The sequence below is a fragment of the Phyllostomus discolor genome, chromosome 14 (assembly GCF_004126475.2).
Source record: "Phyllostomus discolor isolate MPI-MPIP mPhyDis1 chromosome 14, mPhyDis1.pri.v3, whole genome shotgun sequence".
In the NCBI taxonomy this organism is placed as follows: Eukaryota; Metazoa; Chordata; class Mammalia; order Chiroptera; family Phyllostomidae; genus Phyllostomus; species Phyllostomus discolor.
The window spans coordinates 44,393,618-44,410,557 of record NC_040916.2 but is presented as its reverse complement, the minus strand read 5'-3'; the positions used below and the strand labels follow the sequence as shown (position 1 = coordinate 44,410,557).

At 43.4% G+C, this 16,940-nt stretch overlaps 2 protein-coding genes across 7 annotated transcripts; both read right to left on the bottom strand.

Annotated features, from left to right (window-relative positions):
• Window positions 1–3,279: 3,279 nt before the first annotated feature.
• On the bottom strand, window positions 3,280–7,636 carry CIART (circadian associated repressor of transcription). Of its 3 annotated transcripts, none has more exons than XM_028502741.2 (6): window positions 7,538–7,636; window positions 6,529–6,953; window positions 6,294–6,369; window positions 5,976–6,054; window positions 5,757–5,868; window positions 3,280–3,875 (listed from the first exon to the last, which is right to left on the bottom strand). In XM_028502741.2, the coding sequence occupies exons 2-6, from the start codon at window positions 6,892–6,894 to the stop codon at window positions 3,351–3,353; spliced, it is 1,158 nt and encodes a 385-aa protein (XP_028358542.1). In that variant the 5' UTR covers window positions 6,895–6,953; window positions 7,538–7,636; the 3' UTR covers window positions 3,280–3,350. The 3 variants fall into 3 exon arrangements, with proteins under 3 accessions (XP_028358542.1, XP_028358543.1, XP_035871030.1); XM_028502742.2 differs by having other exon boundaries at window positions 7,421–7,624; XM_036015137.1 differs by lacking the exon at window positions 7,538–7,636 and adding an exon at window positions 7,070–7,365.
• Window positions 7,637–9,194: 1,558 nt separating this feature from the next.
• C14H1orf54 (chromosome 14 C1orf54 homolog) lies at window positions 9,195–16,940 on the bottom strand. 4 transcript variants are annotated; one of them, XM_036015139.1, is made up of 6 exons: window positions 16,836–16,940; window positions 13,383–13,466; window positions 12,912–12,972; window positions 12,065–12,260; window positions 9,986–10,084; window positions 9,195–9,288 (listed from the first exon to the last, which is right to left on the bottom strand). In XM_036015139.1, exons 1-5 carry the CDS (start codon window positions 16,879–16,881, stop codon window positions 9,989–9,991), a joined length of 483 nt encoding a protein of 160 aa, XP_035871032.1. In that variant the 5' UTR covers window positions 16,882–16,940; the 3' UTR covers window positions 9,195–9,288; window positions 9,986–9,988. The 4 variants fall into 4 exon arrangements, with proteins under 4 accessions (XP_035871032.1, XP_035871033.1, XP_028358883.1 ...); XM_036015140.1 differs by having other exon boundaries at window positions 9,986–10,087; window positions 12,080–12,260; XM_028503082.2 differs by having other exon boundaries at window positions 9,986–10,087; window positions 12,065–12,259; window positions 12,914–12,972.

Here is a 16,940-nt window from a genome sequence, read left to right as displayed (position 1 = left end):
AGCTAGACTGGGACATTGTTATGCTCCGCAACAAATTCTTATTGAATGCCTGTTCTGTGCCAGGTACTATTGATACCATCCAGGGCCTCTTGGACTATCAAAAGTCAATATGTAGACATAAATGCAAAATAAGTTATATAGGCTACAGCATAATGTGGTGAAAAAGCACTGGATGAGAAGTCAGGAGATCTGGAGTCTATCCAAATTCTGATTTCAGGCATATGACCTAGAAAAAGTTACTTAAACTAGTAGTCTGCAAATTACTGCCCACAAGTCAAATCCAACTCCACCATTGCGTTTGTAAATAAACTTTATTGGGATTCAGCTGTGTTCATTTGTTTATGTATTATGTATCTATGGCTGCTTTGGGCTATAGTGGCAGAGTCGGATAGTTGCAATAGAGATGCATGGCCCACAATGCCTAAAGTATTTACTATATAAGTCTTGTTGATCCCTGACTTAAACTACCAGTCTATTTCCTAATCTGTAAAATGGAACTAACATCTGCCTTCAATCACACAAATTTTGTCATGGGAATCAAATGGGATAAAAATACTTTGAAATAAAGGAGGGGAAAAGTAATATTTTTGAGGACCTACTATATACCATACCTTGTACTAGTTCTTTTACGTACATGATCTCATTTTACAGGCCAAAGACTGAGCCCACATGTATCATGTTTAATGGAGAGAATAATTGGAAGAAGAACTTGAGTTAGAGAACAGTAGAGTTTAGTTGATAGAACAAAGAAAGACTGGGCAAAGTGAACAGCGTGAACGTAAGTGCAGAGGCAAAAAGCCTTATCATTTTCAGGAACAAATAAGAAAACTGGAACAGAGGGATCACGCAGGGGAGCAGATGGAGAAATAGGGATCTTGATGGAAGGTTTTGGATTTTCATCTCTGAGCGCCAGTGAGCCATTAGATTTGAATAGGGAACAACACGCATAGCACTGCTCTAGGAAAATTTTTCTGGTTATTAGTGAGAAGGGGATCGAGGTAAGGAAGACTAGTCAAAGTTCAGACCAGAGAGGCGGCAATGGAATGAATGTGAAGAAATGAGTTTTAAGAGATATTCCAAATACAGAATAAAAAGGATTTGGTGCCTGAATGACACCAAATTTTAAGCCTAGTTAGCTGGAAAAAATGATGGTACCACAGATGGCATTAACTGAAGAAAAACTGAATATGAAAAGGGAGAACAGAACACCTTAAAAGAAATATGATAATTTTGACTGGTGAGCACCAAATAAAAGCACCAGACTATAAACCAACCCATTCTGTACCACATGTTGTGTTCTTGCACGAGACGCCTGTTTCCTCATCTATAAAATGAAGGAGTTGGATCAGATACAAAGGGTACCTCTTGGCTCTAAAATGCTGAAGTTTTTGATAAATTTTAAGTGTTAGTAATATGTAAATAGAACCCTCCAGCAGGAATGTAGACATTCAGTATGTCATCTCAGGGGAAAGATTGTGACAGGAAATGAAGTTTTTGCAGTCTTCTAAAATCGAGGCAATAGCTCTGGCTGGTGTAGCTCAGTGGATTGAGCACGGGCTGCAAACCAAAGGGTCACTGGTTCGATTCCCAGTCAGGGCACATGCCTGGGTTGCAGGCCAGGTCCCTAGTGGGGGCCATGTGAGAGGCAACCACACATAATGTTTCTCCTCTTTTTCTCCTTCCCCTCTCTCTAAAAAATTGAGGCAATAATTTAAGCCATGAAAGACATCTTGTCAGAGAAAAGACTCACTGTGTGAGCCTAGGGGAACACCCACACTCTGGAGTGGGCAGAAGTGGGGCCATTAAGAGTTTACGAAGTTGTTGCCAGGCAGGTAAGAGGAGAATTAGGCTAGTGCACTGTCATGGGATCCAAGGGAGGACAGTTTCAGTGGGCAGCATCAGGAGTGTCAAGTGATACAGACAGCACAAAGAACATCGTCTTTGTAAAGGTGTCCCGGACCTCACTATTGATTGGGTGGTAGCTACCCTGTAGTACTCTGATTCTGTGCGCTCAACAGTGACTTGGGAAGGTGTAGTAGAGTGAGAGTGGAGGACACGCCACACGAGGTTAAGGACTGAGGGGTAAAAAGGAGTCAGAAGGAGTACAATTAGACTACTCTGCCAAGAATCATGGAGAAAAAGCAAGACAGGGCAATCAGGCTCGAGAGGTTTTCAAGAAAAGATCACCTGATCAAACTCATAGGTTAAATAAATAATAAATAATTTGATGATAAATTGAAGTTATAGGAGGAAGGGGGGTAAGTGTTATAATAGAAGTGAGAGTAACCAAAAGCACTAATGGAGAGGTTTGCCTTAAAGAGGAGGTCATGTTCTCTGAAATCAACGGAAACAATTATGTGGTGAGAACAGAGGACTTGAAACACAGGGGAAAGACATGTAACTAGCTGTGAGAAACATGCTCGTTAGCCAATAAACGGTAAAATGAGTGCATACCCTCATATGCTGCCAAGGCTTACAATGGGGGAGGATATGGTTTTGGTGGAAAGTGAGACAAATCACAAAGAGTATTATATGGGAAGGAATAGATATAGGTAAATCCACAGGCTTAATTTTTGCCACCTGATAACAGTGGGTAGGTACCCTTCCTTACTCCAAGATACGGAGGTGGGCAACAGTAGGCTGACACTTGTTTGTAATAAATAATGTAATAATAAATACGGTAATACAATAATTTAGTAGCTTCAGCTTTTTGATTTGAGGATGAGGCCCAGTGTGTGAGGGGACTCCACATTCTAACAGTTCTAGGGCACCCCTTCCTCTTCAAAACTGGCAACCACAGTGCCTGTTCTGGCTCTTGGGTCCCACCTCTGGCAGATTATATATGCCCTTATCCACAAGCATCAACAGTTCCCATTAAGGTAAAGAGCTATCAGGAAGCAGAAGAACCTGCTAGTCTGGGCCAGCTGGATGACTACACCAGTGAGACACAAAGGGAAATGTACTAGTCCCTGAGCCTGAATGACGAAAACAAAGCCAACTCTGAGCTCCCTAACTGTCTCAAGGGTGTTTCCTAGGAAGACGGCGGCAGAGTCCCTCTTCCTCTCCCACAGGACTTCTGCTGTCTCATCCAGACTTCTAACTTGGTGGAGCTCAATTTCACAAACCTTCCCACCCCCTTTCTTCTGTTCTACAGTTTAGGGGATAAATGTAGGTATTTGAAACAGGTTTCAATTTTCCCCCAATCAGCACACTGTTTAAGTATAAAATTTCTTTAATCAGAAAGGATTTCTCTTCCCCTAACACGAATGCACACATTAAAAGTAAAATACACACACATACGTATGGACATATATTTATACAAATTAGAAACTACAGGCTCAAGTCCCGGACTAGGGGTTGAGAGGATGGACATCAGGAGCAACTGGAGGATGGCTTCTCATCTGCTCTAGGTGTCCCCCAGTTATCTCTCTGGCCATGTCGGGTAGGTCACGAGGGGACAGGGTACGGCTCCAATCTGATGGCAGAGTTACTGGTAAGCTGTGGCAACGAGGTCCCTCTCCAGATAGTTTCTTAGGATAACCAGGGATGCCGGGAGATGCTGTAGTAGGGGGAACTGGAGTGGTTGGGGCTGAGTAGGTGAAGGGCTGCTCTCTCTGCTGGAGGAAAAGGATGACACCGATGCTGGTTCCGGTGCCTGAAGGACCACAGCTAAAGGAGATGGTACCTGGGGAACTGAGAGGGGGGTTGCAAATTGGAGTGGTGTGGATCCAAGTGAGGTTCATAGGTGGCAGTTCAGTGAGATGCCAAGGCTGCTTTGGTGTCAATACTAAGTGTCCTAGCTGCATCTGGTCCATCTTTTCCACGGGATGTGCAGGAAAGGAAGCAGCTGGATAACTGTGGTGGCTCGGAAAATGCTAGGGAGGGAAAGAAAAGAGAAAAGAAATTATGAGAATGTTTTTAGATTAATTCTACCCATTGCTTGAACCTTTGCTTTTCTTGGGAACTCTGTTTGCAAAGAAAACATACCTTGTTTTGTGCAACAGATACTTTCCTGTCAGATCATAACTAAGTAAAAGTTTTAGTAACCCAATTATACTTTCATTTATTCAACAAACACTTGAGGGCCCACTATGTGCCACATGCTATGTTGGGCACTGGATATTAAGACATATACAGAACAAAACAGTCCCATGGGTTCTTACTACTTTTAGTTCATTTTAGAATTTCGTTTAATTGGAATCACTTTCCAATTTCTATATTTTAAATTCAATTTCCTATGTTGAATGCCTTACAAAGTATAAATTAATATGCAGGCAAGATCCTCACGCTTATTTTATTTTTTAATTACAGTTTACATTCAATACTGTTTTGTACTAGTTTCAGGTACACAGCATAGTGGTTAGACAATCTTGCTTTACAAAGTGTTCCCCCCTGTATTTCCAGTACCCACCGGGCACCATACATAGCTGTTACAATATTATTGACTATATTCCTTACACTATACTTTACATTCCCATGACTATTTCATAACTACCAACATGTACATCTTATTCCCTTCATGTTTTTCCATCCAGTCTTCCAACCCTTTCCCCTTTGGCAACCATCAGTCAGTTCTCTGTATCTATGAGCCTATTTTTGTTTTGTTTGCTTTTTATTTTGTTATTTAGAATTCGCATATAAGTGAAATCATATCATATTTGTCTTTCTGTGATTGACTTATTTTACTTAGCATAATACTCTGTAGGTCCATCTATGCTGTCACAAATGGTAAGGTTTCATTCTATTCCTCCTACTTATTTTTAATCATTATTTTAAAAAAATAGATTTTAGAGAGGAAGGGAGAAAGTGAGAGAGAGAAACATCAATTTGTTCTTCCAATTACCTATGCATTCATTGGCTGATTCTTGCATGTGCCCTGACTGGGGAGCAACCTTGCCATTGCTCCTCCTGCTCTCTCTCTTTTTTTTAAAACCATTAATTAAAAAAAAATTTATTTGTGTGAGAGAGACAGAAACCCTGATCTGTTGTTCCACTTACTCAGGCATTCATTGACTGACTCATGAATGTGCCCTGACTGGGGATTGAAACAGCAATCCTTTGGGTAGTAGGATGACACTCCAACCAACTTAGCCACCTGGCCAGGGCTCCTGCTTATTTTTAAATCAATTATTCTCAAAGTGATAACTATGGTTGATCGGAAACAAGGAATGTCTATCATCTACAGGAAACTTTCTCCTCCCTATCGTTTGAGTACCCCCTAAATACCCTATTATTTGAAGACCTGGAAAATAGGTCACTCTTATACTAGCTCTAAGATCTATCCAACACTCCCCTACGGGTGCCTCATAGCTGTCCTTGTCAGTCCCAGTGATGTATTTCTTACTTCTGATGACCAGTCCATAAACCCATGCTTCCAGAGGGTCTGGTACAAGGATCCTTGGGCAGTAGTAAAAAGGAGAAGGAAAGCATTTTTGGAGCAGTAGGGGAGAAACAATTTACAGAAGGAAGCTGAGGCATCTTCCTGTATGAATCATCTGGCTGGGTGAAAAAAAGATTCTCTCTATGCAGAACACAGATAAGCTGCCACATGGAATTCTTTGTAGTGATAGAGCAAAAAAAAACCCATCTAGGAATCAAGACAATAAAGGAAGTTTTATCTTTCCCTTCCCTGAAAAGAAACTTGTCGAAAAAATGAAAAGACCCAGAAGAAAATGGAGGAGGGAGCCCATCCCTAAATGTCTACTTCATTTCCTTGGTTATTCTTGCACCTCTTCCTCACGTGTACAAGTTCTTACCTTGGTCCGCTGGTGCCTGCTACTACCCCGTGATGACTTCTGGGCAGCTATGTGAGGAAACCAAGTCTTTAACATTCCTTCTACCTGCAGCAGGGTTCCCAGATAACGCTCTCTGTGAAAAAAAAAATAAGAAAAATTAAGTGTGAAAAGAGGAACGTGACAGGACTGAAGATGTCTCATTTTTTATGAACTACTAAGGAAAGAACCGAGAGAACTTACCCCATCTGTGGCTTCTGCAAAACACCGACGATACGCTGGATCCTGTCCATTGCCACACTCTGCTGAAAACTGCTCAATCCTGGGTTCAGGAAGTAAGAAAGACATCAAGGATTGGAATTCAAAAATTTAATCAAATAAAGGACAGAAGGAGGTTAAAATGGATTCACCCAAAGAAATTAAGTCTCAGGAGAAAAAAAAGGAATAATTCTGAACCCAAACAAAGACTTACGAGAAATACACATTTAAAACATATTTTGAGAGCAAGAAACCTAGCTTAGATGAATGCAACTAATAGAATGAAACTAATCAAATAATTACCTCTTTCAAAGCGACCCATCTTCAGCCCATTCAGTAGGTCTGTGAGAGGACGTATGAATCCCTGGAGCTCTTTACACTGCAGGGAAACAGGTCAAAAGCTATGAGAAGACCAAGCATTGCCCACACTAGTACTGATTTTTCTTGCAGCTCCAAATCTGGGAGCCAATACTATCCTCACAGGGTTCTTGTCCATCAGCAGGGTGTGTAGTGTCTTGTTTTCTCAGCTTTCTCTTACCTTCTGAGCAAAGAGCAGGTCCCCTTCTGTGGTACAACTGTGGATGTTTCGACTGGTCTCCAATTCACGATCTCTTGATCTTTTGACCCCAGATCCCACCATAGGAGAAGCCAAGCCCCGCTGTTCAGAGTGCGATGCTGTAAGTTGATTACTGGAAACCTTGTGTCGTTGCCTGCACCGAATAGGACCCGGGCTGGGCCGAGAACCTCCCCTCTGCCCAACAGTGTCTGGCCTGGGGCCATGGGCCCCTTTTTCCTCCCCTTCATTATCGGAGGGGAAGCCAAAGTCACTGTTCCCTGGGGAGGTGGAAAAAGAGGAAGGGAGAGAGGAGGAAGAATAGGAAGAAGCGCTAGATGGAGAATCCATAGGTTCAGAAGCAGGGGCTGGAGAGCAGCTCCTTGAGTACCCAAAGATCGGACCTGCAACTGAAGAGCAAAGCGAAGGAGTTTGAAACCAGCATCTGAGACTTAGGAAATGGACTGGGAGACTGGGGTGCACAGTACGGGATAATCACATCTCTTGCCTCCCTCCTCAAAATTACCTGTCTCAGACAAAAGAGACAAGCCATCTCCCCCGCCTCCATTAGGAACCTGGACTGCCTCTCTGGTGTCCGCAAAGCAGCTCTTAGCCTGACAGACTCCCGTTCCTTCTTCCCTCGCTTCAGAGTAAATACCTGACTTAACATTCCCCAGTCTGATCCACTGTTCACCTGATCCCGCAGACAGCCTCTCTACCTGAGGTCGCGCCACCGCGAACGTTAGATCTGTGGCACCGGAACCCATCTAGCGACTCTGCACGAACCGCCTCCCAAAAAGACCCCCGCCCACCCCCACCCTCCCAACACACACCCCGGCTCTTCCCACTCTTTCCCATTAGGATCCCAGCTCCGTACCTTCTTGGGTCCCTCTGCCACCTGATACGAGCGCTCCGAAAACCAAGAGGTCCCTAAACCCACTCTCTTTGGGGCTGATCCCGCGCACACCGGGGCCGGTCCTTCGGTTTTCCTCACCTGTGTCGGTCGACTCAGTGCAGACTGTCTCCAGTTCCTCGCACGCTACGGGTCTCAGCTCCCCACCTCCGCGTCTCTTCCACTGGGTCCCGCCCCTTCCCCCTCCCAAACACGTGCAGCTCCGCACGTGCCTTCCCCTGCGTACACAGACCTCGCACCCTCATTGGTCATCTAGCCGGTGGCACGTGACTGTAGTTGCTGAAGTTCATATCCCATTTGCTACAGCATATAGGGGCTCGACCAATAGAGAGGCACTCAGGTGACGATTGGCTGGAAGGAGAGCATTCCGTGTTCCGCCCCTACATGCGGCGGGCGGAGAGGACCCGGTGATGAGAAAAGGAGGAGGATGGAAAAAGAGTGGAAAAGAAGGGAGGGGAGGAAAAAAGGCGGAACTCGTGACCTTAAATAGGATGGTGGTGCGCCGGAAGCTCTTGGCTTTAGTGTGCAGACTGGTTGTGGGACCTGAGGCGTGAGCCTCGCAATATGGAACTCCTGACTCCTTGCGAGCGTACCCCTCCATCCCCTATTTGAGCGCTTCTGCTCACGGGTGGAGCACGTGGAACCGTCAGCGACTTGCGTCTGCAACGTGTGTTAGAATGGAGGCGTGCTACTGTGTATCCTCACCCTTCTCGGAGGCCCAGCCCTCGTGATTTCCTGGTGTCTGTTTCACCATACCCTCCTTTTTCTCCTACGAGTTGGGTGCCTCCTGCCCTGCTGGGTGAAGAGGGTGGGGACTGCCGCCGAGAACACCGCGTCCTCTCCAGGGCTCCCCCTGGGGCGGCTCCTTCAGCCCTTTCCTTACATAACCCGCCGTGCACGTTACCAGCTCAGATGCCAGGCCGCCACGACTCTAGAGGTCAAAGCAGAACTCGATTGTTCCAGACTTTTCAACCCGGGCTCCTCGGGCTCTGCGCCCGTGAATTCTGTAAAGGAACAGCGTGAGGGAGGTCCCTGATCTTGTAGGTTATGTGTTTGTCCATCTTCGGTTTCATTTGTTCCCTCGAGAGATTCGAAAGGTTTTGAAGGCGGGAAGGTTACAAGTCCGGAGTTTTACTATTCGCTGCCCCTTGCTGTATTGAAACGGTACAGTGAAGAGAAAAGGTGATGGGGCTCATGGACTATAGGCTGATTGAAGCTGTGACATAGAAGAGACCGCAAGGGGGCAGCCCAGTTCTGATTAGGGTCTCGCGGATAGGGAAAATACATGCATACATATATACATACATACATACATACATACATAAATAGCCTTGCCTGCCCTAATTACTAACTGGAAAAGGCACATTGTTTGGGGGTGGGGGTGGAGGAGTGTGTGAATTTTTAGAATCTATTCTAAGTAGTTTTTGATATTTTACATGTTTAACAATGCTTTTTTTATAAAAAGAAAAAAAAGGTTCTGAATAAATTTCAGCGTTCCCCAAACACTATTTTAACACCATATATAATAAAATAAAGCAACAGAGTTAGAGGGAATTATGGGCTGTGAATAAACCTGTTTTCTGTGGGTGCTGTTCTCCATTCTTCCAAAAATCTCAAGTCCTAATAACTCCAATATTGTTGCCACCTAACTAACTCCCTTTCTTAATCTACTCATCCCACCTCCATATCATCCTGCTCTCCTAATGTTACCGCTTTAGAACAGACCCTTGTGCAGGAGTAGAGCGTAACCAAATTATTTCATTTATTTATTTTATCGTCCAATTTCCTCTTCCCGTCTCCCCATCCAAAGAGTCATAGCAGCCTTCTTTCTCCTAAGGAAGCAAAGGAAGGGGAAACAAAAAAACAAAAAAACAACCACCACCAGGTTCAGGGGACTCAGGAAACCTCTCTGTGCCCTCCACCTCTGTGAAGACTCGCCAGATTTCATCTTCTGAGCTAGATTTCTCCATGACATCTGGAAGAGGTGTCCCCTCCTTTTTGCACCCCTTTCTTCTGCTAAATCTCTAAATAGCCTCTTAGTTATTTAGAATCCCAGCTTAAATTCCTTCCATAAGTACAGGTTTCTATTCCCTCCTCCTTTCTCCCAACCACCTCTCCCGTACTTTACGGAACTGCCACCCCTTCTGCCTCTGAACTTTGCCTCCAGACTTGGCCAGGTTATATGGCCCCTCCCATTTTGCCCTCTGGCAGTTGCCATGCCTTAAACTGCCATCAGACTGGAACTACCTTTAATTCCTCAAGACAGACTGGGAACCTGGAGAGGTTTCTTCTCCATTCCAACTGCTTCTGCTCTAGGAGGTCCTGAAATCCCCCCAGTTCAGAAAAAGTAATGACTCTTATTACTAAAGTCTTTGCCTTGATAGTTCCTAAGGTTGATAATAAGATTTTTCCAAATGTGACCCCTCTTCTTTTAAGCATCTGAGAATTGACCAGGCTGGAAACACTAGCCAGAGATGGCGGTAAAAACTGCTTCACGGACTCCCCCAAGGCCAATGGCTGTACTCTCACCTTCTACATGAAATACATCCACTCCTGAAGGAGGGCCCAGGGCAGGAGGAGGGAAACAGGACTCTGCAGACTGGATACAGCATGGTTCGTATCTGGACTCTGCTAAAATACAGATGGCACCCCACAGTCAGACAGCATCATCCTTCCTACTACCCCTCCCGCCTCTGGAAAGATAGCCATCTCTTTATACTAACCTTTGTCTTCCTTTCCCTTGAGTGTAAAGAAAGACCAGTCTTCCTCCCCATTGCTATAAATAATCCTTCCCTCTGAGACTTTCAGCCATTCCCGACCATCCTAGGGAGGTCCAACTCAATTCAACATGTACTTTTTATTTGTTAAGTGCTGGTCACTGTGCTACATGAAGACATACCTGCTACTCAAGGAATTTACAACATAAAGGGAACCTACTATATACTTTAAAATATTTGTTTGTCCTTGTTGTCAAGCATCAGTTTTCCATTCCTACCAACTCCTCCCATCCACATTCAACTATATTCATGCTGCACTTTGGTCCTGTTGCCTTTTTTTTTTATTGCCAGGTTTCACAAATGGGTGGTCTATACTCTTCCTCCACTTTACAATGTACTCCCTAATTCCACAAAATCTAGCTTTTGCAACCACTCATTTAAAACTGATTTTTGGGGGATTATGAGTAACCTCCTTCTCCTTGGTCTCTTGGCAGCTTTTTGTTGGTTATATTAAACTTTCTCTTCTAGACTATGTAATACAAACTGGGCTATCTGCATTTCCTTGGCTGATTCCTCTTTCTCCTTCTACAGGCACAGGCATTGGCCTTTTGGTCTACTGAGCTCACATACTTTCGTAACTGTGACTTTCTACTTAGAACTGCAGTCCTGGACTCATTCTGCTACCGTTTGGATGGCCAATACCAAATTTATAATCACTTCCAAACTACTCTGACCTCCCACTTACCTTCTGGGTCAACCATTTGCCCAGACATCCATGTTTAAAACTTGTAAGTTATTTTAACTCTTTTCATCATTTAGTGCTTATATGTAATTATCACTGAAACAAGGTTGTTGTTGTTTTTTTTCAAAATATTTCTTATTTTTTCCTTCTCCATTGAAAATGCCACTGCCCTAGTCTAGGCCTTTAATGGATTGTTTTGAGAATGATGCAAATCTCAAGAATCTCTCTTTGTTCCATTGCATCCTGTGTACAATCATACCAATATTTTTCTAAAATACTGCTTTCATTGTGTCTTTACCACTCTGAAGAACTTACTAGGCTCCCTGTTTCTTATAAGTCCAAACTTCAGCCTGGCACTATAGATTCTCTATAATTCTGCCATGTCTTCCCACATTGGAAATTACCAAGCAAATATTAAGAGTCTTGTAATTTTTTTCTTAATTTCTCACTGTTCCTTTCCACATACCCTCTTCTTCATAGCTCATCCACAAAACATGCCACGTTTGTTCCATCCCCCTCGTCAATGCAACTCTTTCATTCTTGGAATAACGATTCTTCTTCCTGATTGTTTTCATCCTTTTATAACATACCACCAATCAAAAGCTCGCCTATTCTTCAAAGTGTATCTCAAGCACAATCACCTTCTAAAAGTCTTCCAGGCAACTCCTACACTGATCTCTCCTTCCACTGCCTAAAGCACTTGTCTATGTCATATGCTCTCAAATTTGTAATCTAACATTGTTGTAAACCTTTTCATATTGTCCTAAATGTTTCATAAGTGTAAACTTGGGTTTTATAAATACTTTGAGGGCAATAATAACACCATAGATTTGTTTTTCATCATCAGCAGCATTCTTAGCTGCTTTAGGCATGGGTTACATATGCAGGTTACAGGCATTACATACTGAACTGAAACTTAACTGCACCAAATATCCCAGGTTTTGGGATACAGGGTTAGTATTAAATCTCAGTGAAAGAAATGATAGCCAAGCTGAGATGATTGTCTGTATTGCAATACTAGTTATTTGGTTCCCCTATCCACCAAAGTTCAGCATTCCAATTCTTCCTCTGCTCCATGTCACCAGCCCTAGGATCTGTCTGGGGTAAGGATGTCTCACCTCCCTCCAACCTCATCCCCAATTAACTCACTGGTTTCATTGTCACTGGTTCTGTTGTGGTTGGTTCCGTTGTGGTTGTTTCTGTGGTCATTGGTTCTGTTATCATTTGTCCCATTGTCATTGGTTTCATAGTCACTGGTTTCTCAGTTGGCTTCTGATGGTCTCTGTGTTCTGTTTCATGACTTACGGTAGTCTCTTCTTTCATTACTTCCGTATCCAACCTGTTCTACCCTCAGTAGGATTAAAAAACAAAGAGTTACCATTGTTTCCATCCAACATCCTCATAGATTCTCTAGAGTTCTTCTCTCTTTCACCTCACCTGTCGCACCTCCCATCCCTCCTGCTGGCTCTCCAAGACTTAAGCTCAGGGATCTTCCCTATCTCACATTTGCAAGGATTGTGTACCCATCCCATTCACCAGTTCCCTTAACTCAAGGACTACCCCTCCCTCTCAGCGTCTTAACCTCCTGGGTTCTGGCTTCATTCTTTTCCCAGCTGTGATAACAGGTCTGTTGTATGCCCACTACCCAGTTTCACTTTACCTAACTCATTAAAATTTTTTTTTAATTTATTGATTTTAGAGAAAGAGTGGAAAAGAGGGAGCAGAGTGAGGGGAGAGAGAGAGAGAGAGAGAGAGAGGGAGAGATTGAAACATGGATTTGTTGTTTTACTCATTGATGCATTCGTCGGTTGATTCTTGTATGTCCCCTGATTGGGGATTGAACTTGAAACCTTGGTGTATTGAAACAATACTCTAACCAACTTAGCTACCCCACCAGGGCCCCAAATCATTTTTATTTCTACTGGTAGTTTACATTTCAACGTTGCCCAGTTCCTTTTTAACTGTTAACCTATCCTCTTCTTCTTAGATGTCACTCACCAGCCTGTCCTCTGACTCAAATATGGAGTAATCAACAGTGAAATTTGCAATAATGTCATCTGGGGAAAAGAAAATAATTAGAAATAACTAAAAAGAAAGGTAGTACTACATCTAAAAATTAGAAAAGGAAGAAATTGCTCAAAACACTTCAACTTGCCCAAGTTGTAAAATTTAATGGTACAATCTAATTCTAATGAACTTTAATGTGGAAAAGTATTTGTGAATGTGTATGCATTTATACTTTCAATCCAATATGTAAAATAACTTACACATTTGAAAACTTTCAAATTGTTTCAACCAGTTTCCAAAGAACTGAAAATTGCTAACATTATGAGCCTTGAGAGTCTTTGCTCATAGCCAACTTTCTCTCTGACCCAGTTCCTCTACTGCAAAGGGGAAGGCAAAGTCTTAGAATTATCCCCAAACCTCTCTCCATCCTGCTAAGGGTCAGAGCCCTATACATACTCACCATAATTGGGAGTGATTGTATAATAATAGACCACCTGATAATAATCTTCCTCTTCCAGTCCCTCTTCATCCTCATAGTTTTGTCCTGTGGGGACAAGGACTAGAGGTTAAGGGGCATTGGAACTTCTTAGCAACAAAAGGACACCTGAGGTTGACCTCAGCTCTATCGATTTCCTTTCTCTCTGCCTCACTTGCAAGGGTCAGACTATCTTTCTATTTCTGCACCTCTAAACTCTTCTCAGTCTTCTGGGCTCCACATCTGTGATGAAGCTTGTTACTCTATGTCCTTTCAATGCAGGAACTCCCAGAACAGAAAATAGGTCCCTTCACATACTGTAAACTCAAAACAATAACTAAACCTAAAAAAGATAGGAAGTGTGCCCTGACTGGTGTGGCTCAGTGGAGCCACATCCTGCAAACCACAAGGCACATGCCGGGATTGCAGGCCAGGTCCCTAGTTGGGGGTGTGTGAGAGACAACGGATCTCGATTTTTTTATCTTCGTCCTACCCCCTCTCTCAAAAAATAAATAATTAAATCTTTATTTTAAAAAATAAAGATAAGGTAGAAAGCGGGGAGAGAAAGATCAGAAATTAAGAACCCCAAGTCTACTATTTGGTATGCTCCAGACTGTAATGTATTTATGACAGTTTTTCTCTTATCAGGGACTCTCACAAATAATGAACACACACACCATTAGGCTTTGGATTTGTGTTTTAGTTCCAGTGTCACTGCTAACTAGCAGAATACCTCTGAACAATCCATTTAACATCTGTTTTTTTTTTCTTTAAATGAGTCAGCTGGACTAAATGACCCATCTGGGTTCATTTTTCTTCCTTCCCCCAACTGAAAATATGTGGCTTTGACATAATTGAGTCAATACTGTAGGCCTCCTGCTAAAACATTTCCCTAAACACTTTGAAGGCTCTCTCTTAACCACAAGGAATGACATAAAAACCTGGAGAAAAGAAAACAATAAGAGTACCTGTCAGACGTCTAGCCAAGTGGAGGTGTAGGTAGATACACTTTGCACCCTCACACAACCAAAAGAGGACAACAAACTTAAAAACAAAAAACAACCAGGATTGCCAGAACTGCCAGAAAATCAAACTGTATGAAAGTCCAACAACCATGGAGTTAAAGAAGAAACATTCATCCAGACTGGTGGGAGGGGCGGACCTGTATCCTCAGCCCAGGCAGACAGCACATGTGGCAAGGCCTCAGACTGGGCAGGTGAGATGGCAGCAGGTGGATAAACCTGGGCAGTCATTCACATGCAGATAAACCAGGAGGAACAACTGGGGAGGGAGAGTGACTATGCAACCCAGGGTTCCAGCGTGGGGAAATAAAGCCTCAAAACTTCTGGCTGTAAAATCCCACGGGAGTTGTAGTGGCGGGAGAAACTTCCAGTCTCACAGGATAGTTCATTGGAGAGATCCACAGGGTCCTAGGACATACACAACCCACCCACATGGGAATCAGCACCAGAAGGGCCCAATTTGCTTGTGGCTAGTGGGGGAAGTGACTGAAAAGCAGGGTGAGAGCTGAGTAGGTGGCATTGTTCCCTTTCTGGCCCCTCCCCCACATACAGCACCACAACACAGCCAAGTTGGTTGCCCCACCCTGGTGAATACCTAAGGCTCCGCCCCTTACAATGTTATAGGTACACCAAGACAAAGAAATATGGCTCAAATGAAAGAACAGATCAAAACTCCAGAAAAAGAACTAAGAGATGAGGAGGTAGCCAACATATCAGATGTAGACTTCAAAACAATGGTAATCAGGATGCTCACAGAAATAATTGGGTACAGACAAAAAATGGAGGAAGTGAAAGCCATACAAAGTGAAATGAAGAAAAATATACAGGGAACCACCAGTGAAGTGAAGGAAACCAGGACTCTAATCAACCGTTTGGGGCAGAAGAAGGAAATAAACATTCAATCGGATCAGAATGAAGAAACAAGAATTTAAAAAAAAAATGAGGAGAGACTTAAGAACCTCTCAGACAACTTTAAATGTTCCAATGTCTGAATCATAGGGGTGCCAGAAGGAGAACAGGAAGAGTAAGAAATTGAGAACTCATTTGAAAACATAATTAAGGAGAACCTCCCAAACCTGGCGAAGGAAACAGACTTCCAGAAAGTCCAGGAAGCTCAGAGAGTCCCAAAGAAGTTGGTCCCAAGGAAGCACACACCAAGGCACATCATAATTACATTAGCCAAGATTAAAGATAAGTAGAGAACCTTAAAAGCAGCAAGAGAAAAGGAGATAATTACCTACAAAGGAATTCCTATAAAGCTATCAGCTGATTTCTCAAAAGAAACCCTACAGGCAAGAAGGGGCTGGAAAGAAGTATTCCAAGTCATGAAAGGCAAGGACCTACATCCAAGATTATTCTATCCAGCAAAGCTATCATTTAGAATGGAAGGGCAGATAAAGTGCTTCCCAGATAAGGTCAAGCTAAAGAAGTTCATCATCACCAAGCCCTTATTATATGAAATGTTAAAGGGACTTATCTAAGAAAAAGAGGATCAAAAACTGTGAAGAGTAAAATGATAACAAACAACTCTCAAGAACTGAAGCTAAAAAACAAAAAGTAACAAAGCAAACAACAAGAACGGGAACAGAATCATAGAAATGGAGATCACAGGGAGGGTTATCAGTGGGGAAGGGATGGGGGAGAACGGGGGAAAAGGTGCAGGAAATAAGAAGCATAACTGGTAGGCACAAAACAGACAGGGGGAGGTTAAGAATAGTATAGGAAATATAGAAGCCAAAGAACTTATATGTATGACCCATGCACATGAACTAAGGGTGGGGCGATGCTGGTGGGAGGCGGGTGTGCAGGGCAGAGGTAGAGAAAGGGAAGAACAAAATGGGACAACTGTAATAGCATAATCAATAAAACATCCTTTTAAAAAAAGCACCTGGCAGACTGGGGACAAAAGAGGGAAGGAGCCAAGTTACTTTTCAGACTGTCCCTGAAGGCACCCAGTTCTTCACTACTCTAAAGGTCACCCCAACTTGTATCTCTTTACTAATACAAGATTTTTTTTCTCCAACATTCTGGGAAAGAAGGTATACAGGCTTCCCCCACGAGTTTCAGACTGCCTCACGTTCAGAGTCCACTTCTCTTCTTTCACTTGCACGTTAGTCCCTCTCATCTGCTGCAGCTCCGTGGTGATGCAGAGCTGAGTTCACTCTTGTTAGGACCTCCCTGGTTCTCGAGCTCCATCCCCATCAGCTGTGCCGTCTTTGACAGAACTCCGCTTTCCACCCTCTTTCCTAGCTCTGTTTCCCAGACTCCCCTCCATCCCAACACTGGACTGTAGCACAGATGAGAGTGTTATCACTCCCCATTGAGTTGTACCTCTCACCCTCTCCTCCTTTTCTTTTCTCCCACTCTATTTATGGCAGAAGACCTGGCCCTAAAACTTGGAGAGAAGTGAACTTACCCAGGATCAGTGGCACAGCAAGGATAGCCACAAAGAGGACATCCATTCTGGATACTGCACTATTACTGTGAAAGTAAAAAGGAAATTACAGCGTTTCCCACCAAA

Excerpts from the sequence above, each read along its gene's own strand:
- CIART (XM_036015137.1), bottom strand. The coding sequence starts at position 7,310 with ATGGGTTCCGGTGCCACAGATCTAACGTTCGCGGTGGCGCGACCTCAG. Across the intron at positions 6,954-7,069 it reads GTCTCTTTTGTCTGAGACAG|TTGCAGGTCCGATCTTTGGG; the intron begins GTAATTTTGAGG and ends TTTGCTCTTCAG. Across the intron at positions 3,876-5,756 it reads GCAGGCACCAGCGGACCAAG|CATTTTCCGAGCCACCACAG; the intron begins GTAAGAACTTGT and ends TTCCCTCCCTAG.
- C14H1orf54 (XM_036015138.1), bottom strand. The coding sequence starts at position 16,881 with ATGGATGTCCTCTTTGTGGCTATCCTTGCTGTGCCACTGATCCTGG. Across the intron at positions 12,973-13,382 it reads TACAATCACTCCCAATTATG|ATGACATTATTGCAAATTTC; the intron begins GTGAGTATGTAT and ends TCTTTTCCCCAG. Across the intron at positions 10,088-12,064 it reads AACCAGTGACAATGAAACCA|CAGAGTCCAGATACGAACCA; the intron begins GTGAGTTAATTG and ends TCTGTATTTTAG.